This window comes from Adiantum capillus-veneris, chromosome 6 (assembly GCF_014529385.1).
Source record: "Adiantum capillus-veneris isolate H3 chromosome 6, ASM1452938v2, whole genome shotgun sequence".
Taxonomy (NCBI): domain Eukaryota; kingdom Viridiplantae; phylum Streptophyta; class Polypodiopsida; order Polypodiales; family Pteridaceae; genus Adiantum; species Adiantum capillus-veneris.
Genome location: NC_140936.1, coordinates 32,145,175 through 32,172,478, shown reverse-complemented (window position 1 = coordinate 32,172,478; position 27,304 = coordinate 32,145,175). Strand labels below are relative to the sequence as shown.

Genomic DNA, 27,304 nt, shown 5'->3' with positions numbered 1-27,304 from the left:
GGTGGTAGATTGGCTACTAGATCTCCTGCGGGAGTGATGTGGGTCTGCCAGATTACATGCTGCTTGCCGATTCTCTGAGGCGATTGCTTGGATTCTATGACGCATTGGTAAATCATCTTGAAATTTGAGCTTACTTGGTCGTGGGTGGTACGTCAGTGTTGTGGAATTATGCTCGTTTGCAGAGGCAAGAGCCTCTTTCACAGGTAAAAAAGTTAAGGGACAGGTTGCAAGATGCTATGTGGTGAAGTTCAAGAACTATCCACCTATGGATGCAAAGTGGATGGAAGAGCATGAACTGTCAGAGTCACCAAATGTATTGCAGCTTTATTTTGAGGCCTTTGGGTTTTAGCCTACGTATGTCCCAACCCAATGTCTGCAAAGGAGGGATAATGATAGAGCTAGCACATCAAATGTACTCATGGATTGAGTGCAATAGGAGTGTACAGTTTGACAAAAGTACGAAGGTCTCATTAAGTCATTTGTACATATGTTTTGATAGTCTTTCTTGCGGATACATGCGATGATAAAAGGGTGCTTACCACACAAGATCATCTATGGCATGTATTTATGGTATGCAATCGAGGACGTTTGCGATTTCAAGAGGGGGGTATGTCACGAGGAAGTGGCAACTACTAACCTTAGTTGTTGGTTTCTTTCCAATGATTTTTGTTTAATTTTTGAGACCCTCTTTTTGAAGTTGCAAATGGTCGAACATTGTATGGCCAATGTGAACGGTAGTTTCACCCGCAGACGGGAAGTTGGTCGGCACTGGAATTCGTAAAGTAAAAGGATGTCTAGGCTCAGTTCAAGATCGTGTAGGTCCCCTCGTCGCACTTAGCAAGTTGGTGGATACTAGGAAGTGAACTCAGTAAAGGCATAAAGTCAAGGTGGGATCACCAACAGAAAGTATCGGATAGTTGGGCCACATTGCACTTTTGGATGCGGTCCCAATGAGGATAGATGGTCGGATGACTAGTGGGAGCTCAACGGAATCATTTTAAATTTAGGGAACTGCTATTTTGGGCCGCGGAATGTGTTCGCGTCATTACCTCCGGTATGACAAGGGAAACATTTTATTACTCTGTTGCAAAGTCAACTGATGCACCAGTTGAGAGATTTTTAAGCAGGAAGCCCAGTGCGGGGAAATTGCATGTATGAGTGCCAAGTGGTACTTTTTGGTCAATTTACCAAGTTTGGGAGAACAAAAACTCGTAACTGACTTTTTGGAGCAGTTTTGGAGTCTGATAACTGTGATTTTCAGCCATTTCTCTCCATTTTTGAGCTTCTCATGACTTTATCTAGGACCAAGGAGCTCATTTTCAACATTGGAAGGCATTAGATGCGTGTTTACAGGGCTGTTTTGCTGCGTTTTTAGCGATGCGTAGGTTTTGGCAGCCATGGAAATCTTCCCCTTTTGCATCTATTTGTTCACAAATGCATTACAGGTCAAGGGCAAAAGAGGGGTGCTCGATTTATGCTGGGGGGATGCTTCATTGAGAACCTGTCACACAGGTTAAGAGCTATGGAGTGCTTTCTTTCCCTCCCATGTACAATGTGGTGCTAGGAGTGATGCCCTGCACATTACACATTGCTCTCTCTCTCTCTCTCTCTCTCCCCTACGTGCAGTTATGTGATGCTCCACAAGAGGGCTCTTCATTTGATTGATGTATAGCTGTGTGGGTTCATGCTTTTGTGCTGAGGCAAGAGCCTCCTTGAGCAAGAACAGGGGTAGCTAACTGCTACTCCAAAGCAGGCACCGGTGAGGGTCATAACCTCACCGTATAGGTGCGTTTTCAGCACTGTGTATGCGCTGTAAATTGACTGTTTTTCAGCCATACGAACGCCAAAACCATTGGGAATAGTGCCCCACTGGCAGAGGACAGTTAGGGGCTGAAAACAGGGCAAAAACCAGTAAATACAGCGTGCTGAATTTATTGTTTTTGGGCAGGAATTAGAGGGTTTATGCCCGTCAAAGTGAGTTCCAGCAGGGGAATTGGTTTGGCGCAAGTTTTGGGGCTGTTATGTTGCCGAAATTTGGCCAGATCAAGTGGTATCTAATTGGATATAGACAAAGGATTCCCAGGACTCTACTTTGTAAATTTACCCTCTCAAAGTATAAAGAAATGCGAAAGGGGCGCCAATTTTGGGGCTTACAGGTTGTTGGCGTGCTCGGGGCATTCTAGCTGGCGAGCCGTGTGTGTATTCAAGCTTAATTCCCGTCGCAGGTTCTCTTTGCAAAGTGCTCTGTGTGTGTGTCTAAAGTAAAGAATTTCGGGTGAAAGCCAACGTCTACCGCCCCACGGGCTGGTTTCTGATGCAGCATAATTGAGAGGGTACAATCGAGCAATCACACTTACATAATTTTGGGTGGAAAGGGGTGTTATGCTCGCAGAGGTTTGTGGTTACGGCTAGACCGAACCAGTGCCTTAGATGTCATGAGATGGGGCATTTGGTGAGCAGAGTTTCCCTAGAGTGCGATAGCAGAGACAGATAGAGGAGGAGACAACCCTCACAACCAGAACAGACCCAACATAGTTTTACACAGCAGCATGGCCTTGCACGACAGCATGATAGAGATCAGAGGGGTCAAAGTCTGCAGTGACATAGTGTCAATCAGACATAGACGCAGAGACAGGCAGGCAAACAGGTACAAGCACATGTATCCTTGTTTAGATAGTGAGATTGAGGCTGGAAGAGGCGGAGCAACCCCCAAACAGACCTAGGGAGAGGTTTCAAGATCAGGATGGATAGGAGGTCCTAGAGTAGCTGGACAGAGAGATGGAGCATGGGGACTAGCAATCGATGGCAGTCCATGAGTAGCCAAAGTTGCCCCAGGATGATAGGCTGGTTCAGCAAACTTTGGACCTCTTGGAGATTTAGTTGTAGGTGCCTCTTACAATAGACACTATTGAGGGGGAGCAGGAGACTGAGTATTCTCAGTTTGCAGAGGAGTTTGAATTTTCTATATCTCTTTGAGGAGTGGGCCACTATGTCCACGTTTTTCCTACAGTTGTGAGGAATACGTCACTTTTTCCTCGGCCTAGAGAGAGCTCCCACGATCAGATTCAGAGTGCAAGTTTTACATGACTCCTTCTGAACGAGGGAGGCTGTTTATGATACCATACAGGAGCAGACAATGGTTGAGGCCAGCTACTTTATGGATATTAGATAGTTTGCAGATTTGTTTGAGAGTTAGTTTAGTGACGCCTTGGGGAAGTTGGTTTGGTGAAAGGAATGTGCATCTTGGTACCTTCCTTTGGCTTTTGAGGTGGACGACGAGTGAGTCCCTTGTGCCTCTCTTATAGTATGGTTGTGCTACAGATCTGCCTCCTTTTTTGGGACACATCATCAATAAATATTAGAGTGGATGCGGTTGGTTGTGTAGGCACGGCCTAGGGGTTTCACGATCCCCTGTCTTTTGTGAGCTGCCACAAGAGGTTTTTATAGTGGATGCTTTATATCAGTCAGATACACAACACTGGACTTTGTGGTTTTCACTAATTGCTTGAGGTGGACAGATTGTGTAGACTTGATCACAAACTAAATACCTACATTTCACCACTTGATTAGAGTAATTTTATCCCTAGACGTATCTTGTGGTTTGATTCTCATATATCAACCTATGGTCGATTTCATGTAATGCCCTTAGAGGGTCAAAGCCCCACTTTTATTGCGCGCGCGCACACACACACACACACACACACACACACACACACACAGAGAGAGAGAGAGAGAGAGAGAGAGAGAGAGAGAGAGAGAGAGAGAGAGAGAGTTTCTTAGAGGACACTATTCAAAGGATGGGTTTCTCCTTGCAGTGGATCAAAGGTGTATCTGCATTATACCGTACTGCTTCTAGTGTTGCCACCATTAGAGGCCACATTGGACGACGCTTTCCTTTCTCTCGTTCAGTTCAACAGGATGTCAACAGGCAGCCTACTTATTTCTGTTTCTTGGTGAGGCCATGTCTCTCTTCTTGCGCAACAGGACACGACGGTTGAGGTCTTACTATGTTGTTGGCTGACTTGCGCCACCCCATCGTTGTCGTCGTGGAGGTCCCTTGCGTGTGGTTTGCTGCGTTGCTGCCACCAACCACCCTTGTTGGCACCCGGCCATGTCGTGGAGGTCCCTCTGCGCGTGGGTTTGCCACGATGTTGCCCCTATTGGCAAATCAAGTGGACTTGGCTACAAAGTGGTTCACATCTTATCAACAACTACTACTTGGGGTTTTAACAGGTCTTGGGACACAAGGGCATGAGTTGCTTGGCGGACAATCATTATGCCATGTGATGAGGATGGGTTTGGGATCATGTAGCTGGTTGGCGATCTCCCAAACCTTGATTGGGGGGCCTGTGAGCTATTTCCACATGATTTACAAAACCTAATTGCTGATAACTAGGACCAACTATTGAGCCATGAAAGCTTGAAAAAATTGTGCATCCAAGCTATGTAGGCCTGTACACGTGACTTCGCTCTCAAAGGAGAACATGTCGACCAATAGGAGCAAAGTTCTAAGTAATGAGAGTGTAACAGAAGGATCATCTCTCTCTGTTTCTCTCATAACAGGTCTTGAGTTCAACTCTCCTCGTCAACTAGATCTTTAAGGTCTCTTGGGATAGTTTCCTACGACGTTAAAATTATCTTCTTCTCGGGTGGGTGTGTGTGTGGGTTAATAAGAAGGGGAAATGGTATAACCTTTCACCCAAGTGTGGTAGATTGGTTATGCCATTTCCCTCTTAAATAACAGGTCTTGAGTTCAACTCTCCTTGTCGGCTAGATCTTTAAGGTCTTTTGGGATAGTTTCCTACGACGTTAAATTCTCTTCTTCTTGTGTGTGTGTGTGTGTGTGTGTGTGTGTGCGCGCGCGCGCGCTAATAAGAAGAGGAAAATGGTATAACCTTTTTATCACCCAAGTGTGGTAGATTGGTTATGCCATTTCCCTCTTGAATAACAGGTCTTGATTTCAACTCTCCTCGTCGGCTAGATCTCTAAGGTCTCTTGGGATAGTTTCCTACGACGTTAAAATTCTCTTCTTCTTCTTCTCTTCTCTCTCTCTCTCTCTCTCTCTCTCTCTCTCTCTCTCAGATCGCTGAAAAGGCAAGGAAACAACCCCCACATCCATTATCATTAACTTGACACTAGAAGAGGAGCAAAAGAGGCGTGTGTGTGCCTTACATGTGAGGATTTGGGGCCTCGAAGACCAAGATAATGTCGATGAAGAGGTAAAAAAACTCATGACTATGAAGGGGGTTAATGAGTCGACACATGCGAGGACTTGGAGAGTGGGCAATAAGAAAAAGAGAAGCAATGGGGAAACCTCAAAGAAAGGGCACTTATTCTTCGTTTCCCCTCCATGGAAGCGAAGGTGTCACAAATTGATGATGTGGCAATGCCCACACACACACACACACACACACACACACACACACACACACACACACACACACAGACGCATGCTGACGTGGCAGCCAATACGGACGTCTGGGAAATGTGCCAACAGGTTGTACGGAAATCCCGCTTTTTGCGCTAACTTGCTGATGTGGCAGAGTGTACTGATATTCGTAGATTACGTTGACAGCTTTAGTTTGCAGATTTTTGATAAGCTGATTTTGGGACAGTTGCTTTTATTTTAAAAGCTTTTGGGGCTCTGCTTTTAGCATCCCTTGTAAACTCTTTATGAGTGGCCTTTGGGGCTCACTTCTCCGAGCATCTAGACGCAGAGTTTGAGAGTGAGCACTTGCAGGCTCATTGTACTTTGTTCAAACATTAATATAAAAATAAATACTGAAAGGGGCGCCACTCTTTGGGGCCAATACCTCTTGGCGCGGAACTACGCCGGGCCGTGTCGTCTTTTGTGAATTGTTTTAAAATGAATTTCTGCTATGTCATGGTAGAATACTTGGGGTGTCCAAGTTTGTTACAGTGGTATCAAAGCACAAAAAGATTCTTCTTCTACGGAGGATCCAATCCTTTTTGCAGCGCACACAACGTTTAGAAAAGAATCTTCGTGTCCCGACCCCGGACTTTTAGCCATTCCCACCCTTCATACATCGCGCATCGGGTGCACTCCTGTTTTGATCGCTCTGTTTTACAGGGCATAAAGCCATAAAGAATCCAAGATTACACGTGGGTTCTCGTGAAGAATCTGACAGAGGTGACACCTCTCGGTGGGAAGGCAAAGAAAAGTTGAAGATCCGGCGCAGGAACTGAAGAAAAGAATGAAGATTTGGGCAAATATATTTTTTCGAACAAGTTTGCCAGAGCAGAGTACAAATGTCAATTGTAGATTGGCATGTGTGTGAACAGATTGATTAAGTACTCCAGTGACCCGAGATAGGCGAGACACCTGAAGGATTACCTGATTGATAAGATTTACTCGAGGTGGCATGTAGCCATTGCTTCTCCTCTCAGGTATAGAGGAAAGCCGAAAGGACAGACAAGTTCAGAAAAGCGGAACCTATACATGCAGAAAGAGATGGACCAGAACTCAAAGGACCACCAGAAGATAAACTTGAGTTACAGAGTAGCAGCCTAGTGCGGAAGAAAAGGAAAGATAAAAGCAAAACTAGTACCACATTGAGTGTGGTCCGAACCGAATCAGATGAACAAAAAGTACAAAACTTTGCCGCCCTTGGGGCAAAGTGAAAGATCAAAAAGCCCTCATTTTTCTTTGATGGAGGAGCGAAGGCAAACTTCTTGAATTGGCGGTTCGATTTGGAATTACGCCCGACAGGCTGAGGCCATAAGTGGAGGCAGTTCTAGCCCTTGAAATTTCTTGGTATCGCAAGAACAACGCCGTGGTTGACTATTGGGCTGAGAAAGCGACTTTGACAAATGAAGGACAAAGAGATTGTACTTGATGCAATTCTATGTCTTTACTCGATTTTTCTTGAGAGAACTGAATGATGATTGAAGGTCGAATATGTTTGACCTCGAAAAGAAATTACAAGATTTTTCTGCAATAGAGCCTAGAGGCTGACTGTTTCTCGGAAGGCGTACAAAGCGAGTTACCTCCTTTACGTCATGAAGATCACATGATTGATTCATGGTAGTACACCACTGAAGCGGCCACCTTACAGCGTTAGCCGAGGCCAACATAAAGAAACAATGAACCAGAACAGATTTCCACATTACGAGGATTGATGATATACTTGACAGATTTTAGAATTTTACTTTGCTGAATTGATATGAAGAGTGATTAACATCAGATCTGTATTGCTCCTAGAGACGTCTACAAGACGGCTTTCAGGACGACTTTTGGATTTTCAGAGAATATCGATCATTTGTGGGTTTTCCATAAATTGCTTATACATGTGGGACACATCGTCTCAAGACTCAAGAGAAAGGGTACATATGGATATGGCCAAAAGTGACACTATCTGTTATTAGCCTCATTGAAGAATGTTCATGAAATTAGAAGCTTCTTGGACTTTTGTTCTTACTACCGGTGGTTCATTCGAAAGTTTGTAGAGGTAGCCTCTCCTTTGCACATTCGGACACGGAAAGGAGTCCCTTGTGCGGACCCGCAGAGGTGATTGCCTTTCAGACACTGAAAGAGAAATTGACTACTGGACCAATATTGACTTTGCCGGATTTGCAAAAGTCATTCGAAGTATATTGTGATGCTTGTGGTCGTAGTCTGGAAGCGGTCTTAATACAAGAAGGCCATGTGATTGCCTATGAAAGCAGATTGCTTTCAAGGCCATAATTGACAGCACAGATTTATGAGAAAGAGCTATTGGCTTCACTGACCATCAGAGTTTACGCTACTTCTTGTCACAGAAAGCAGCTTTTGGAAAAATAGATGCGGTGGGTTAACATCTTTTCACAATTTCACTTCCAGATTGTCTATGCTCAGGGACAGAAGAACTTGGTGGCATATGCTTTGTCTCGGAAGCCGCTAGTCTTGGCTATTTTCCGATGCATCATAGAAGTTTGGAGGACATGGTTGATCAGTACGCCACAGATCCAGATTTCTCGGATGTATTCACTCAAATACAGAATGGAGAGGTAGTAGCGGGATATTGCATACAGGATGGCTACTCGATGAAGAAAACGATGTTGTGCGTTACACAGTCGTTGAGGGAAAAGGTTCTGATTGAGTGCCACTGTCCACCTTTTACGGGTCACCGCGGCATCAACACTACCTTGAAAGGTGTGGAGCATTACTTCTTTTGGCGCAGTTGCTTGGTATGCCAAAATGTCAAGTTTGACAGGCATAAAGCACAAGGATTGTTACAACCTTTACCCATTCCCACCCACCCTTGGGAAAGTATTGCAATGGATTTCATCTTTGATCTCCCGAAGACACAGAGTGGGCATGATGGCCTTTGGACGGTCATCAACAGATTCAGTAAGCAGGCTCACTGCTCTGCAGTAAAGAAGACAGCTAAGCCCGATCCTTTGGCAAAACTGTTCGAATATATGGCATGTCTGAGTCCATTGTTCGGACAAAGATTCCCGATCTACTAGTTGTTTTGGCGGCAATCTAGGAGAACATTGGCACGTGGTTGCAATTATCGTCCTCGTTCCACCCGTAGACTGATGGGCGATTTGGAAATAGCCAATTCAAAGGTTTTGAATTTGTTGAAGTCTTCGTCTCCGCTACATGGGATGTAAGGTGCAGCGGAAGTGAATGTTGAACTTTGCTCAAGATGAGTGCTCCGAACTGTGCTCAAGGTTTCCTTTTACTTACGGAAGGGAGAGCCTTCCGTTTCTTTAGTGAGAGAATGCAAATGATCACAAACAAAGTGAATGACACTGTGAATGAAGGTACTGAGATTTAGAGGTAGAGAGAGAAGAATACGACACCAGAATGTTGTCAAACCCTCCAAGGGCCCCACTCTCTATGGCGAGAGAGGTGTATGCTATTGATTGCACAAATATGGTGCAATGGTCTAGATGCAATGGACTTGCGGACGATGTCGACGACGATGATGACGACGACGAGATGGGTTGAAATCTGAAAATGCTAGGGGCTGAAATCTGCAAATCTGGTATCTGTTGAATTCTGACACTGTGTCGGCGAGGACGGCGATGGCGACGACACGATGACGATGCGTTAAAAATGCAGATGCTGAAATCTGCGAACATCTGGCTGAAACTGAAAACGCTGGCTGATCTGAACGTGCGGCGAGGATCTGTTGCGGAAAGGTGATATCTACGAGGTTTGGAGCTGCTATTGCGGAGTCCAAGGGCTGAAAACAGAAAACGCTGATGCAATGGCTGATCCTGTCGCCGGGAATCTGCATACATTGATGTGAATCTGCAAATGCAAAAACGCCAGGTTGTTCTGTGATCTGTAAAAACGCTAGGTCTCTGCTGCAGAAACGCCGAGGCTGATCTGTTGTAGAAAACGCTAGGTGGTCTTGTTGACTGAAAAACGCTAGGTTGTCCTGTCGGGTCTTGCTGAGAAGGTGCACGGTGAGTTGGGGACTCCTGCTGCCTCTTCTGCTAGAGAGTGCTAGGGCTAGGTTTCTTTTATATATGCTTAGCAAAATTGCCCTACCCAATTTTCCAACAAAGTCACTTATTAATAATAAGTGAAAAAGGGCTAAAATAGGAAAAATGGGTTTTGTGAATTGTAAAATGCTCATGATGGCTACTGACTGTCATGCTGATGATCATGCTGTGTGCAACCAGAGGATATGCAACTACTCTAAGTGCTTGGACATGCACGGCCTGCAAACAGACTCACAAAGGTGCCAGAATACTTCCTAAGCTGACCTGAACCTTGGACTTGAAGTAGCTTGTCCACATGCACATAGGGTTAGATGTGCACGTGACATCCCCTCCTTTTTAAAATGAGGTACTGGTATCGAATTGTATGGCATTGAGGGACATCGCCAACGTCGTCTGGAATCTTGGGAAGGACTCTTCGCTGGCCCACTCTGATGCGTGGGTCGTGCGATACTTGAACTTCATGAATGTCTACAATGCTTGCTTCTTTGGGCCGCACCGAAAGCGACAAGTGATTTGTGGTTGCTTCAATAGTCCAACTGCGTCTATGGACGTAGGTCCATCTTCAAGAATCTCCGAGGAGGAAAATTCCTGAAACCACTTCCGACACAAAAACATGAACATACCCATTCCATGTAGAGTGACTGGAAACATACTACGCTTCCTAAATAACTAAGCATGCAATTGAGATGAACCAAGTCACAGAGTGCCAAACCGTCCATCAAACACACGCAAAGAGTGAGATCGAATCTTGACTTTTCGGCCTAAACCTATCAACTGTGGCATGCTTGTGGGAAGGGAACACATAAAGACGGTGACGAAAATACAAAAAACCGTCACGAATGAAATACTCGAACAATGCGTGCTGACTAATCATGCGAACACATAATACTTCCTGAGTGGGTTCTTTGGACCTCGACTCGAGAGCCAAGATCGGTTCTGCGTGATTGATCGTATCTGCAATGAGGTTAGCTTCACTAGAAAAAACATCAACTAAACCATCATCCTTGCGAACAATCACATCTTTGTCATGCAAATCATCATCCTTGTGAATAATCACATCCGTATCATGCAAAACATGTGTGTCGTGCTTTGGAGAAGAAAAGATTGAGAGAGTCTCCTTCTCCTTTTTTGTTTCAAGCTTCGCCTGCACATTAGAAATGAGAGGTGAAGAATGAATAACTTCCTCCCCACGAATGACAATGGGAGTCACTTTTGGCATTGAAAGTGAGAGTATTGTGTGCCCAATCAGTGAGAGGGTTATGCTCACGAAACCATCGAATGCCTAGAATCATATCACATCCCAAAAGAGGAGAAACTACAAATTTTCTGCGGAAGGACGCTTGTTGAACAATGAATAACACATCAAGGCACTCTGGTGTAATGAGAGAGTCCATATCGGGAGCGAAGCCCGACACCTCGAAAGGAGATGTCTTGCGAACCTCCAAGCGGGCTCTTTTGACAAGAGTGTCACCAATCACATCATGCATACTACCAGAATCAAACAAGACCATTATGTGTTGACCATTCACATGACCATAACACTTCATGAGAGACTCATCAATGAGAGGATCATGAGAAACTTGGGACACGAGTGTTCTCATTTATGGCATTAACAGAAAATGTGGGTTCTGTTGGTTCTTTAGATTTGTTAGATTCAATCTTAGGACATGTTTTCTTTATATGACCCTTGACGTGACAATGATAACATCGACCTTCCTTAGAATAAATGACTCGTTCTTCTGTCGTGATGTATCCTCCTATGATTCCTTGTGCAACTTTTTCATCTGGAATGAGCTTAGGTTTAGGAGGTGTGTTAGCTTTACCCTTAGATTCATTTTGTGAGTTCTTTTCTAGAAGACTATTGGAAGATTGGCTGGAAGAGTTACCGTTCTTCCCATTCTTACAATTCTTATGGTTCTGTGGGTTCTGAGGAGTCTGAGAGGTACTTTGAGAAGACTTGTTCTCCTTAGGCTTTTCCTTGTTGTGCTTTATCTCTTGGGAAAGAGCAATTGCTACCGCCTTGTTGAGATCGATTGGATCGAGTACCTCGACATCATACTTGATATACTCGTCCAATCCATAAAGGAATGCCTCCTTGCGCTCACCACCATCAAATTTGCGTAATTGGGTGTCGAGCTGCAAAACACGATTAGAGAAAGACATAACTGGCATGCCATATTGCTTGAGACTGCGCCAATCGTCTTTCAACCGCGCTAGGTACTGAGGAGGGTACATGGTTGCCGTCAAAACCTTGCTATTCCCTGTCTTCTTAGTTGTCGCAAAATAAGCATTAAATTGGTGCAACCAAGAATGAATAACACTAGCATCCAACTTACCGTCATACTTATTGAATGTGATCTTCTCTATGACGGGGTTGTTGGAGTCTGAATCTCTTCTTGTGCTACTTGATGAATTACCAACATCTTTGACCGGCTTGGGCTTCGAGGTAAGTACCTGTAGGACCAACTCTTGCATGCGTTGGTCTCTCTGCGCCTCATGCTCTAACTCCAAGGCCGCTCGTCTGTTTTCGGCCGCCAAGCGCGCTTGCTCATGCTCACGCTCCAAGGCTACCCTTTTGTCTTCGGTCGCCACGCGCGCTTGCTCCAAGGCTAACTGTCTTTCTTCGTGCTCGCGATCCAATTATGTCTTTCTTTCCTCGGCCGTCAAGCGCGCTTGCTCACGCTCGCGATCCAAGGTCGTCTTTCTTTCTTCGGCCGCCAAGCGCGCTTACTCACGCTCGCTATCCAAGGTCGCCTTTCTTTCCTCGGCCGCCAAGTGCGCTTGCTCACGCTCGCGATCCAAGGTTGCCTTTCTTTCTTTGCGCTCGCGCTCCAAGGTGGCGCGTTGCGCTTTTTGTTGTAAGATCATGTCCATCATCGTCTTGACCAAAGCCTCCATAGGATTTGGTGCAACCCTTGGCGTAGATGGGGAAGGGGGAGGGTTGGAAAAACCTCTTGTGCGGAAAATTCTTCTTGGCCACCTCCATGCTCATCACCTTTACGCAAAGTATTCACTCCGCTTCGAGTGATGACCATACACTGAGTTCTTGGTACTTAAGTCCACGAGAAACTTGGGTTCTTGAGGTTCTTGGGTTCTTGAGTCCTTGAGTTCTTGAGGTTCTTGAGGTCTTTCTTTAGCTTGCAATCTGTGTTAGAGAAGGCTTTTCTCTTACCTGAGCTCTACTCTTTCCTGCGGACGCGCTCACACCAAGGTTGCTTTTTCCCACCTCATGTCGATTGGCTGGCCGCTAAGTGCACGGTCCACTCTCAATGAGTGAAGAGAGGCACAAGGGGAGGCCGGACAAGCCCTTCTTTCTTGGGTTACTTGTGACTCTTCAAAAACATGATCAGGAATCGACATGCCCAAGTGGACTTGGGTTACGTGCGACCGCAACAAGCAATTTTTTTTTTCTTGTTTTTCTTTCCTTGAATGATACAGAACATTGCCAAAGCTCTGATACCAATGTAAGGTGCAGCGGAAGTGAATGTTGAACTTTGCTCAAGATGAGTGCTTCGAACTGTGCTCAAGGGTTCCTTATACTTACGGAAGGGAGATCCTTCCGTTTCTTTAGTGAGAGAGTGCAAATGATCACAAACAAAGTGAATGAGACTGTGAATGAAGGTACTGAAACTGAGAGAGAGAGAGAGAAGAATACGGACACGAGAATGTTGTCAAACTCTCCTCCCAAGGGCTCCACTCTCTATGGCGAGAGAGGTCTATGCTATTGATTGCACAAATATGGTACAATGGTCTAGATGCAATGGACTTGCCGACGATGTCGATGACAATGATGACGACGACGAGACGGGCTGAAATTTGAAAACACTGGGGGTTGAAATCTGCAAATTTGGTATCTGCTGAATTCCGACACTGTGTCGGCGAGGACGGCAACGACGACGACGCGACGACGATGTGCTGAAAACATAGAAGCTGAATCTACGAACAGCGGTTGAAACTGAAAACGTTGGTTGATCCGACCGTGCGGCGAGGATCTGCTGCGGAAAGGTGAGATCTGCGAGGTTTGGGGTTGCTATTGAGGAGTCTAAGGGCTGAAAACAGAAGACGCTGATGCAATGGCTGATCCTGTCCGCCGAGAATTTGCAAACACTGATGTGAATCTGCAAATGCAAAAACGCCAGGCTGTTTTGTAATCTGCAAAAACGCTAGGCCTCTACTGCAGAAACGCCAAGGCTGATCTGCTGTAGAAAAACGCTAGGTGGTCTTGTTGGCTGAAAAATGCTAGGTTGTCCTCCCAAGTCTTGCTGAGAAGGTGCACTGTGAGTTGGTGACTCTTGGTGCCTCTTCTGTCAAAGTGCTAGGGTAGCGAGGTTTGGGGCTGCTATTGCGGAGTCTAAGGGCTGAAAACTGGAAACGCTGATGCAATGGCTGATCCTGTCGTTTGGATTCTGCAAACGTTGATGTGAATTTGCATATGCAAAAACGCCAGGCTGTTCTGTGATCTGCAAAAACGCTAGGCCTCTGCTACAGAAACGCCAAGGCTAATTTGATGTAGAAAACGCTAGGTGGTCTTGTTGGTTGAAAAACACTAGGTTGTCCTGCCGCGTCTTGCTGAGAAGCTGCATTGGGAGTTGGTGACTCCTGTTGCCTCTTCTGCTAGAAAGTGCTAGGGCTAGGTTTCTTTTATATATATGCTTAGCAAAATTGCCCTACCCAGTTTCCCAACAGTCACTTATTAATAATAAGTGAAAAATGGCTAAAACAAAGAAAATGGGTTTTGTGCAATGTAAAATGCTCATGATGGTTACTGACTGTTAGGTTGAGGATCATGTTGTGTGCAGCCAGAGGATATGCAACTAGTCTAAGTGCTTGGACATGCACGCATGCCAACAAACTCACAAAGATGCCAGAACACTTCCTAAGCTGACCTGAACCCTCGACCTGAAGTAGCTTGTCCATATGCACATAGGGTCAGATGTGCACGTGACATGGGAAAAGTATTTGCCCTTCGTGGAGTTTGCCAACAACGACACACAGGAAAGACGCCATTTGAAGTGTTCGAGGGTGCTAAGAAGCTTCTTTAATTTCTAAGCACCTAAGACAAGACTCTTTTGAAGACGATTTTTTTTGAAACAAAGTTTAGAAGGCATGGAAGGCCATCTCGCCATTTAAAGAAGGAGAGGTTGTCCTCTTTTGACAATGACCAGATCAACAAGAAAACCAAGGAGTTCAAGGAAGGGAGTCAGGCTAGGACACCCATCGAGCCCTTGAGTTAAACAACAGTTTGACGTCGCCTTCTCTAAAGCGTGGTTCTCAGAACATTCCAGGGAGAGAAAGGCGGTATCTTACTTGAAAAGAACGATGAATATGCAAGAGATGTCATCATGCCTTGGCATCACTTGAAAATGACTGAGAAAGATACATTGGATGACTACTGCCAGGGATTTTGGGATACTTGTCGAAGATTCTTTTGAAAGACCAGATGGAGCGGTTTTGCTACGATTTGCTATAAAGATCCAAGACTATGCTTGAAGTCTGACTCCATGGGACATGACTAAGCAACGATTTGGAATGCATGCCGCCTGATTGACTTATGTGACGGACATGATAATATAAAGGGGCAAGAGTCTTCCAGTGAAGAGAATGAATCAAGGGAACCAGATGATAGCTCACCACAGGATTCTGGCAAATTTGTCACAAAGTGATGACGTGGCGGACAACAGAAACCCTAATTTTTGCCAAAAACCCTAATTTCCGGAAATCGCGGTTTAAATTTTTTTATTTTTTTATTCTTTAATAATGATGAGCGACGCGAATCAATAATGATGAGCGACGCGAATCTTGCTTTTTCTCCATGCCATGAAAAAGAGAGAGAACTTGCTTTTTTTTAAAAAAAAGACTCTAAGAGAGAGAGAGAGAACTGATGCTTTTTATTTTTAAAAGCTTTTGGGCTTCCCTTGTACCTTTAAATACGTGGTGAGGGCGTCACTTCTCAGAGCATCTGGACGCAGAGTCTGAGAGTGAAACCTTATCCACTCTCTTGTACTTTGATCTGATTAGTATAAAAAGAAATACCGAAAGGGGCGCCAGTCTTTGGGGCCAATATCTCTAGGCACGGAACTCCACCGGGCCAGTGTACATCTATTGTGATCTGTGACTTGTTTTGAAGTGGTTATTTGGTGCTGTCGCAGTTGATTCTTGACTTGGGAGTGTCCAAGTCTGTTACAGTGGTATTAGAGCACGGCCGATTTCTCTTCTATGGGAAATCTGATCCCCGAATTTTTTTTCCGCGGCACCTATGGCTTCAGGCAAAATGATTAGTCGACTCCCTCTGCATCTGGAGATGCGGGCAGGGATCACAACGAAGATTCTGGCAGAGAGTATGGCCTGCCTTGGCCTACTTAGGCGGAGCGGCAAGAGATGGAGCGTCGCCAGTTGATCGGCGATGCAACATAGATGATGCTCAATTTTGCCAAGGACCCGAAGATGGCAAAATATATGAACCAGACCTCTTTGGAAGAGGTACAGATGGAGTGGCAGAGAACCACAACACCACTCCCGAAACCCGCTCTCAAGAAACCTTCTGCCTCCAAGAAAATATACGGAGAAGGAACTGGAGAACGTGGTTGATGCACGGATTGCTCAGCTTTTTGACGCGCAAAAGAAAGCCAAAAAGCATGGCAAAAAAGCAGAAGAAAAGCATTGACTTTCCAGGTTATTTGGGTCGTCAGTCGACTTTTGACAAGGCAAAGAAACAGAAGAAGCGTGTTCGATTTGAAGGAGTATCCTGTTCTTCTTCTTCTTCTTCTTCTTCTGATAGTTCTTCTAGCTCCTCGGATTCGAGCGAAGAAGACAGAAAGGTAAAAAGCGAAGCAAGAAACAAAGCTTCGGAAAGGGCAAGAAAAAGGCAAAGAAGGCTACATCTCGCCCAGAGACTGACAGTTCTATTGAGGACTCGTCTACAGACAGCTCAGATTCCGATGACGGAAAGTTTTATGCGAACAAGAAGAATTTTTACAAAGCCAACCAATATGACTTTCTCGAAGATAAAAGCAAGAAAGTCCGAGAGTTTAAGGAAGGTGGCCACTCGATCAAGTTTGATACTTTTCAGGATACTCAGATGCTTCGAAGGCTTTGTCTTTTATACAACAGTTTGACATCGCTTTCGCGGGAGGACGCTATTCAAAGCACTCCAAGATTTGGAGAGCTACCACTTACCTTAAGGGGAATGCTCGTACTTGGTGGTCCACGCTTCTTTTAACAAGAGTGCGCCAGTTAAATGACTGAAATTTAAGAAGCTTTTTATTTCTTCTTGGTTGACGCAAGAATATGAACGAGATGTACGAGCTGCTTGGAACCATCTTCGGATGACCAAGAAAGATACAATCAATGCTTATTGTGAAAGATTCTGGAGCTCTTTTCTACCCGCCTCTTCATTCAAGAAGATCTCGTTCAGAGAACAGATTGAGCGGTTTACCTTGGGTCTACCTACAGAGATCCGAGATCACTGCTTGGAATAGAAGTCAGCTTCTATTCAAGAGTTGATGAGTCATGCGAAGCGGGGCTTTGCCATTCACTCTGGCAGTCTGACCTACCCCACAAATGAGGCCATGACACAACGAGCCGAACAGACTTTTGGGAATGAAAGTAGAAAGAAAAAGAGCAACCCAGAGAAAAAGGATGCACGACCCAAGCTTACTCCTGAGAAGAGAGCTTGCTTCATTAGAGAGGGGAAGTGCTTTGGATGCGGGGAACATGGACATATCTCCGCGAAGTGCCCTAAAAAGGCACAGAAAGAACAGAATGATAAAGACTACGACAGGCTTGAGAGTTCGAGAGCAGCTGAGGAACGTGGCAGAAAAGGCAAATAGAAAAGCAGAACTGGTACCACGTGGCGTGGGACTTGCACCGAATCAAATGAATGAAAGTACAAACTTTGCCGCTTTTTGGGGCAAAGTGAAGGATCAGGAAGCTCTTTTGAAGGAGCTAAGGCCCACTTCTTTTCACTTGGAATTGGCGCTCGATTTGGAATTACGCCCAATAGACTGACACCACAGGCGGAGGTAGTTCGATTGGCACCCGGATGGGATGTTGCCATTACATCAAGCATTGGCAAACTTCGTTTGCAATGACAGGGGTGTTCAGGGCACGCGAGTGACGTTCTACTCAGGTGCCCTTGGTAACACAAGAACTACGTCGTGGTTGACTACCGGGCCGAGAAAGCGACTTTGATAAGTGAAGGGCTTAGAGATTGTACTTGATGAACTTCAGTGTCTTACTCATTCTTTTGGGAGAGAACTGAATGATGGATAAAGGTTGAATATGTTTTGACCTGATCAAAAGAACGCCAAGAATTTTCTCCACACTCATGCCGATTGCTTTTCAGAGGGCTTGAAGATCAAACCATTGATCTGATACCTGGAAGCACGCCACCGAATCGGCCACCTTATCGTGTGAGCCGAGTACAGAATGAAAAGATTATGAACCCAGTGAAAGACCTCTTGGAAAAGTGTCTTGTCCAGCCTAGTACTTCACCGTATTGCTCTCCAGTGTTGTTGGTTTTGAAGAAAGACGGATCTTGGAGAATGTGCATCGATTATAGCGCTCTCAACAAAATCACCATCAAGAACAGATTTCCGATTCCTAGGATCGATGATATACTTGACAGGTTATAGGGATCCTCATGCTTTAGCAGGATTGACTTGAAGAGTGGATATCATGAGATTAGGATAGCGCCAGGAGATGTCTACAAGACAGCTTTTCGGACGACTTTTGGGTCATTTGAGTTTTTGGTGATGCCTTTTGGCTTAACCAATGCTCCTGCGACATTTAGCCGGATGATGGACAGGATTTTTCGAGAGTACAAGCTATTTGTTGGCACTTTCTTTGACGACATCATTGTTTTCTCCAAGAATGATGCAGAACACAAAGATCACCTGCTTCAAGTCTTTCAGGCATTACGAGATCACACGTTAGTGATTAATGCAAAGAAAAGTGAATTTTCCTACCAGAGATACACTTTTTGAAACACATTGTGTCAGCAAGCAGGAGTGCAAATGGACCCGGCCAATATAGAGACTATCCGTGATTGGCCCGATTTGAGGAATGTCCATGAAGTTAGAAGCTTCTTGGGACTGTGTTCGTACTACAGGCGGTTCATACGAAAGTTTGCAGAGGTTGCTTCCCCTTTGCATACCTTGACACAGAAAGGAGTACCTTTTTCGTGGGGACCCACAGAGGTGACTGCCTTTCGGACATTGAAAGAGAAATCGACTACGGGACCTATTTTGACTTTGCCGGACTTGCAGAAGTCATTTGAAGTATATTGTGATGCTTGTGGTTGTAGTTTGGGTGCGGTCTTGATGCAAGAAGGCCATGTCATAGCTTACGAGAGCCGTTTGTTCTCTAGGCCGGAGATGACAACACAGATCTATGAGAAAGAGCTTTTGGCGGTTATCCATGCTCTTACTCAGTGGCGGCATTACCTACTCGGAGCGGATTTTACTGTCCTTACAGACCATCAGAGTTTGTGCTACTTCTTGTCATAGAAGCAGCTTTCGGAAAAGCAGATGCAGGGACAGAAGAATGTGGTGGCAGATGCTTTGTCTCGGAAACCGTTGGTTCTGGCTGTTTCCGCGATACATCATAGGAGCTTCGAGGATATGGTCGATCAGTATGCCACAGATATAGATTTTGCAGATATTTTCACACGGATACGGGATGGGGAGACAATTGCTGGATACTCCCTTCGGGAAGGCTGCTTGATGAAAAAGACTATGTTGTGCGTTACACAGCCGTTGAGGGATAAGGTTATGATTGAATGCCACTGTCCACCTTTTACGGGTCACCGCGGCATTGCTACCACCATGAAGGGGGTAGAGAGATACTTCTTTGGGCCGAGACTCATGGGCCGAGACTCAAAAAGGATGTGGAAGAGTTTGTGCGCAGTTGCTTGGTATGCCAGAAGGTCAAGTTTGACAGGCATAAGGCACAGGGATTGTTACACCCTTTACCCATATCCACCTGCCCCTGGGAAAGTATTGAAATGGATTTCATTTTTGATCTCCCGATTACACAGAATGATCACGATGATTTTCCGATTACATGGCACGCCTGAGACGATTGTCTCCGACAAATACCCCAGATTTATGAGTTTGTTTTGGAAGGCAATTTGGGAGAACATTGGCACGCAGTTGCAGTTCTCGTCATCGTTCCACTTGCAGACTGACGGGCAATTTGAGATTGCCAATTCAATGATTTTAGAGTTATTGAAGTCTTGTATCTCGGATCAGAAGACTCAATGGGAAAAGAACTTACCTTTGGTGGAATTTGCCTACAATAACACGATACACTCTTCGACGGGGAAGACGCCATGTGAGATTGTTGAAAGTGCTGCGAAGGTTCTATCCTTCCTGAGCACGAAAGATTAGATATTTGAAGCGGATGAATATTCGCGAGATTTGGATATGGCTATTGCCAAGGTTCGCGAGACTTTGTAGGAGTCTCAAGAACCACAGAAAAAGGCGCCGGATCGCCATCGTCACTTGAAATTGAAGGAGGATGATTGGGTGCTCTTACGTTTTGAGAAGGCACGCCTACGAAAGAAAAAGGGAAAGGAGAAGCTTTTTCCAAAGCTTAGTATGCGATACTACGGATCTTTCCAGATCACTGACAAGATAAATGATGTCTCCTTCCGATTGAAACTGCTAGATACGTGGAGGATTCACAATGCATTGCATGTGAGTCTCTTGAAACGTGTTAAGGGTAACGTGCCTGATGACGGGGAGCCTGATGAGCAACCCGAAGTGGAAGAAAACGAGGAGATCCTTGTTCCTGAACAGATTTTGGCACATAACGATACGAAGAAAGGTAAAGTCCGAAGGCGGTTCTTGGTTAAGTTCAAGAACTTTCCTGCATTTGATGCGAAGTGGATGGAGGAGGAGGACCTAGCAGATACTCCTCGGATTGTGAAACTTTACCTCGATGTTTTGGTTTAGCATAGTCTACTCCAAACGGAACCCAGAATTCAGCTTGGCCGGAGATTTGGTGTGGTGGGATGCACAAGAGGGGAGTCACTCGCTCCCTTGTCAACAGATGCCTTGATTTTGATACTAAAGTCACTGATGTCTCTTTGAGCTTCAGGGATACTGAGAGCTGACAATATTCTGCTGGATGACTTTATGAAATGGAATTCCTGATTATGATACTGATTTGTTCTTGACTTCTTGTGTGTGCAAGAACTGATAGCCGAAATGACCGCAGCATTTTGGTCTGATTGATCTCGAATAGACATGGTTGCAATAGGGGTTAGTCAATCGGACATCGATGAGGTCCCGATTGGACCTAGATGTGATTGCTAGCTACATTGCCGATAAATCATGGTCTAAGATCCAAATGAATGTTGAATGTCATGTGATGTCCTGTGATGTCGTGTGATGGGACTGTCAATTTTGTACATGTGCTAGATGTGTGTTCCTAGTACGTAGGTACTAGCAGTCAATGTCTGCTAAGACGGTTTATGGCTTTTGTCGGTTTTGCAGGCATAATCGCGGTCGATTACAATGCTTTCAAGAGGGGGGTATGTCACAAAGTGATGACATGGCGGACAGCAGAAACCCTAATTTTTGCAAGAAACCCTAATTTTCGGAAATCTCTGCGGCTATTAAAATTTTTATTTATTTTTTATTTTTTAATAATGATGAGCGACGCGAATCTTGCTTTTTCTCCATGCCATGAAAAAGAGAGAGACTTGCTCTTTTTTTGAAAAAAGAGACTCTCTAAGAGAGAGAGAGAGAGAGAGAGAGAGAGAGAGAGAGAGAGAGAGAGAGAGAGAGAGAACTGATGCTTTTTATTTTTAAAAGCTTTTGGGGCTCTGCTTTTGGGTATCCCTTGTACCTTTAAATACGTGGTGAGGGCTTCACTTCTCAGAGCATCTGGACGCAGAGTTTGAGAGTGAAACCCTAGCCACTCTCTTGTACGTTGATCTGATTAATATAAAAAGAAATACCGAAAGGGGCGCCAGTCTTTGGGGCCAATATCTCTAGGCACGGAACTTCGCCGGGCCAGTGTACATCTATTGTGATCTGTGACTTGTTTTGAAAAGGTTATTTGGTGCTGTCGCGGTTGATTCTTGACTTGGGAGTGTCCAAGTCTGTTACAAAATCAGAGGGTTCCGACGAACTAAGAAACCAGATGCAAGTTCCAAAGAAAGAGGAATTAGATGTTAGTGCGTCTTAGGGCTTCGATGATTGACTTTGACGTGTCAATGGATAGGGACAGGGAAGCGAAAGACGCTACCCGTAGGTCCCAGGGCACAAGGAAAGAAAGGAAAAAGGGAATCAACTGGTAGATCAGAACATTTTCTAGACTCGGGATAAGATTTTTGAAGCCCACCAGTACACGAGGGACTTGGACATTGCTTTTGCCAAGGTCCGGGAGGCTATAGAGAAATCTCAAGAAAGACATAAGAAGGCTGCAGATCGACATTGTCGCGATTTGAAATTAAAGGAGAACGATTGGGTGCTCATACGTTTTGAGAAGGCACGCCTAAGAAAACGAAAAGGAAAGGAGTGGCTTTTTCCAAAGCTTGGCATGAGGTATTATGACCCTTTCTAGATAAAAGAAAAGATAATGATGTCTCCTTTAGACTGAAGCTTCCTGATACTTGGAAGATTCACAATGCTTTTCATGTGAGTCTATTGAAGCCTTTCAAAGGCGATGTGCTCGATGATGAGGAGCCAGATGTTCAATCTGAAGTGGAGAAAAGCGAGGAGATAATCGTTCCAGAACAGATATTGGCACACAAGGATAAAAAGATTAAAGGTAAAGTGATTAGGCGGTTCTTGGTTAAATTCAAGAACTATCCTGCATAGGATGCGAAGTGAATGGAGGAGGAGGACCTAGCAGATACTCCTTAGGTTTTGGAACTTTACCTTGAAGCATTGGGTTTAGCATAGTCTACTCCTTTAGAACCCCGATTTCAACATGGGTGAATCTAGTACAGCGGGCTTGCACAAGAGGGGAGTCACTCCGCTTTGTCAACAGATTTTTGATATAGAGTCACTGATGTCCCTTTGGGTTTCACGGATACTGCTGGTTGACAGTATTCTGTTGTATGATTTTATGAACTGGAATTCCCGAAATGAAAATGATATTGATTGATTTGTACTTGACTTGTTTGGAAAGACGAAATGATTGCATCATTTCGATCTTATAAATCTCTATGGACATGATTGCAATAAGGATTAGTTAATCGGACATGTGTGAGGTCCTGACTAGATCTAGATGCGATTACTAAATACCGCCGATTATTCATGGTCTGAGATTTTGAATGAATTTGTATGTGATTTGTCATATGATGTCTTGTGATGTCAAGTGATGTCCTGTGATGTCCGGTGATGTGAATGTCGACTTGTACAAGTGCTAGATGTGTTGTGTCTAGTGCGTCTGTACTAACAGTCAGTGTCTACTAAGATAGTTTATGGTCTCTATCTGTTTTGGCAGGCATAATCGAGGGCGATTACAATTCTTTCAAGAGGGGGGTATGTCACAAATTGATGACATGGCAGTGCCCCCACACACAAAGACGCATGCTGACATGGCATCCAGTACGAATGTCTGGGGAATGTGCCGACAGGCTGTAGGAAAATCCCGCTTTTTGCGTTGACTTGCTTATGTGGTAGAGCATACGGATTTTCACAGATTATGCTGACAGCTTTAGTTGGCAGATTTTTGATAAGCTGATTTTGGGACATTTGCTTTTATTTCAAAAGCTTTTGGGGCTTTGCTTTTAGCATCCCTTGTAAACTCTTTATGTAAGGTGCAACGGAAGTGAATGTTGAACTTTGCTCAAGATGAGTGCTCTGAACTATTGTGCTCAAGGGTTCCTTTTGCTTACAGAAGGAAGAGCTTTCCGTTCCTTTAGTGAGAGAGTGCAAATAATCACAAACAAGTGGTAACACTGTGAATGAAGGTGCTGAGACTGAGAGATAGAGAGAGAAGAATACGACACCAGAAAAGTTGTCAAACCCTCCTCCAAGGACGATAGAAGTCTCATACTCACACTCGTGGTACTCTCATTGACGGAGCATCGGAGCTAGGGAGATCTAGACGCCCGCGACTAAGGAGAAGAGTTTCACAACATTGAAGGAGACCACAGCTGAGGATTCGAGCCATACTATCTCGATATCTAGAGTTAGATGAGGATAGATTCATGACCCATTATATCACCCTCTTGTATTGGGCACCCATTGTATCAGTGATCACACATACCCCACACAGTTCTAGCTAGTAGCACTCCTAGATTCATTTTAGCATCTCTTTTTTTGTAACCAGACATAGTATCAGATTCACCAGTTTTGTAACAGTTTGGTCTCATAGGTTAGTTTGGCCTTTTGAAGAGGTTAATATATCAGATTCACCAGTTTTGTAACAGTTGTCTTCCAGACAGTCAGCTCTTTAGGGGGACACTTCATGTTGGTATGCACAGATGACATCATGGTTTCAGACGCATGGTTTCACCATGGACAGGCTGCCCCCTTTCCAGTACCCTCTTCAGGCACCCTCGATGTCTCTTACACGAGTGGAGATTACTAGACTCATTCGTCAAGACCTGATCCAGTTGGATACCAGGAGGACATGAATAGAGCCTCCACAGGAGTTGGGCATGAAGATGGCTTTCTATAGAGAGCATCTTCTCCACCTCACAGGAAATGGGTTTGTGATTCGACCCAGCTACATGGACACACATATGTCTCATGGTTTGCGGTGTGCCATTGGTCAGATACGCACATCCTCACATCAGTTGGAGTCTCAACTGGTAGATTTAGAGGAATACCAGCAGGCAACAGGATATGCCGCTTATGCCAGTTAGAGCCAGAGACAGAGCTACATTACATATGTCATTGCATAGTGTCCTATGAGATACGGGGTCGTTTCCACTGCTTATTCAGAGAGGGTTTTGGTCCTTTCTCTAGGGTCATGAGTTATGAGGATCAGAGATGTCTTGGGCTATATCTACTTGAGTTACACAGATATAGAGACACTTTACTGGGGAGAGATAGAGAGAGACAGTCCGAGAGACAGATTACAGATTTCTTTTCACTAGATATGGGACAGCCAGAGGAGCAGTCATCATTGCAGAGCTCAGCCCACACTCATTCGACCACTATCGGCACTCTCATCGAGCGAGCACTGGAGCTACGGAGATCTAGACGGCCACGATTGAGGAGAGGGGCTACACAGCATCGACGGAGACTATAGCAGAGGATTCGAGCCATACTTCCTCGATATCCAGTGTGCAGATGAGGATGGATTCTAGTAGTAGTATCTATTTCTTTTGTACCCAGACATGGCATTAGATTCACCATTTTGTAACAGATTGGTCTCATAGGTCATTTTGGCCTTTTGAAGACCTTAATATAACATTTCATTTCATTTCATTTCTCTCTCTCTCCCTCTCTCTATTGACCATAGGTTATGATATAAGAAGTTTAAGAAAAACCCTAAAGCTTATACAAAGATATCATTCATACAGCCATAGGATATAAAAACAGGATACAATTAGTGAAAAGAGGGCCTACTCGCTGTCTGCTGTGATGGATATGCTTGTGGCTGCCAGATAGGGGCTGCTAGGTCTGTTATAGGCTGATGTGCAAGGCGGCACCAAGGGGAGCTTGGATGGGCTGAAATCTTCCCGAATATGGTCCATGGAGCTGAGTCTGTGGCTGCGAACTTCCCTATAATGGGGTTGCAGAAAGGGTGTCCAATAGGTTGAAGATGGCCCGGGATGGGCCCGAGAAGAGGATGACCAGCTGGGTGTGGAAAACTCAGTTGGAGGAGGGGACATAGACACCTCAGAGAGGATTGCCTCTTTTGGAGTGTATCGACATTTAGTCATGTTGAATAACTACTTCAGTATATCTGCACATACAATTGGTTTCATTAAATGCGTGTTGTCTTACACCGGTTTTGGATCTTTGTGCAGAGTTTTGATTGTTGCTTTGCATTTCATGCTAATTATGCACAATCTAAGGACCTTGTGGAAGTCTTGAAAGAGGGTCAGTGAAAGAATTATAGCGGCTTGCAGACGACAACTGCATGTCCAAATGCCATTTTTATAATTGTTACAAAAAAAAAGAGTCTTGTTTCAGCTTGCATTGACAGTAAGCCCGCTCTACAGATTGTAACATGAAACTTCTTATGTGTAGAGCAAGCAGTAAAACTTCATGTAAAGCAAGGTTTCTGAACTGAATTGAGTTTTTGTGAAACAGAGAGAATTGTTTTCAAGAAGGTGACAAGGTCCATGCCCAGCTTGACGTGATGATTGCTTACAAACGAGCTCTCTGTACATGGGCTCAATGGGTCGATGGGCATGTAGATCCACATGAAACACGTGTCTTTTTTCGGACTTACTCTCCGCAGCATTTCAGGTAACGGACAAGGATTGCACTAGCTATTTTGCAGTGACTTTTGATAGGTGCATGAAACCCATCTTAATCATTTCTGTTTAAGATGGCTTAATCTTCTTTCCTGCTTCCAGGGGAGGGCGTTGGAATTCGGGCGGGCATTGTGAAGGCGAGACAGAGCCAGCAAATGACGAGTTTGATCTACCCACATATCCAAATGAGATGCGAGCTCTAGAAGAGGTCCTGGGAATGATGAAAGTACGTGTTCATGTGCTCGACATTATGAAGCTCTCCGCGTACAGAAAGGATGCACATCCGAGTGTCTATTGGCATCCTCAACAACTGAATGTGCAGCAGCAAGATTGCGGCCATTGGTGCTTACCGGGGGTTCCGGACACCTGGAATGAGCTCCTGTACCATTCAACCACCTTGGCTCCCTAGAATGATATCTGTATGTCAAGTCGAGCTTGTGCAGTACATGCCGTTTGCTAATCATGCACTGTGCACCATTGCTTGGGAAGAAAAGGAAATGGCGTCTCTATGATGCTGCCCAAGTGATGTATGTATAGCATCCCTTCAGGAAGTGAGGAAAGTGCTAGCTTCTTGACGTTGTGGAATCAATATGTATAGCATTGCTCGAGCAAGAAGGGAGATCTATAAGCTTCCAGCTCTCATGGAAATGGCACCTCTTTCACAAAGCCGGATAGCACCGTAGGCTGTGGCTTTTGTAGTGGCCAGAGCGGGAGAAAATCAGCATTCCATACTGCAGCTGATATAGAGAGGATTGCACCAAAGGTTGCATTCCTTAACCAAATTTTGGACAAGGCCTTGTTCTGAAAGCTGCAGAACTCGTCTCCATTAATGCTTATTTAGTAAACAAGCGATTTTCATGAGCATGCCATATGTGAGCAGTGGAAAGCACAAAATCCGATATGTATGTATGTTTATCAACACCACAGCTTGAACCATTGTTGGCTTTGTGACGCTTTTTTTAATGCAACGGGTCTGAGGTGTGGTGTTGAACCCAACACCTTGCACAACACTTGTGCATTCCTTTTTGAGTAAGGTATGCCTCTACTATACTACCTTTGTCTTTGTGTAGGTTGCTTTGGAGTGCACTTAGGTACCAAATACATTTTTAAATCGCAAACAAAGTAGTGCTCTATAATTTGATTGAAGCAAACTCTTTGCCATGTACGGTGACTAAATACACTTTAGTGGTGTTGTATGGTTTCTTTCTAGAAATATACACATTATCATGCACATGATCAAGACTCCTATCTTGCAAATCTCTTTAGCATATGGCAATTATTGAACTAACAATCTCCCCACAATCAAAGAGATTTTGACCTTTCCACTTTAGTATCTATCAATTTATTAGCTAAGTATGGTGAAGTAAACCTTGGAGCAACGCGATGGACCACATTGTGACTCGATAAGAAGCAATGGCCTCCTTAATAGGACATTTAACAAGAAAGGTA

The 27,304-nt window shown here is 44.7% G+C and overlaps 1 protein-coding gene across 1 annotated transcript in view; it reads left to right on the top strand.

The window, feature by feature from the left end:
• LOC147455316 (protein trichome birefringence-like 6) overlaps positions 1-26,994 on the top strand; it is a 35,615-nt gene extending 8,621 nt beyond the window's left edge. The window contains exons 4-5 of the mRNA XM_086514123.1: positions 25,689-25,847; positions 25,958-26,994. Of these exons, the coding sequence (XP_086370249.1) occupies positions 25,689-25,847; positions 25,958-26,264 (466 nt within the window). The 3' untranslated portion in view covers positions 26,265-26,994. The remainder of the gene's footprint in view (positions 1-25,688; positions 25,848-25,957) is intronic.
• The last annotated feature ends 310 nt before the right edge of the window (positions 26,995-27,304 follow it).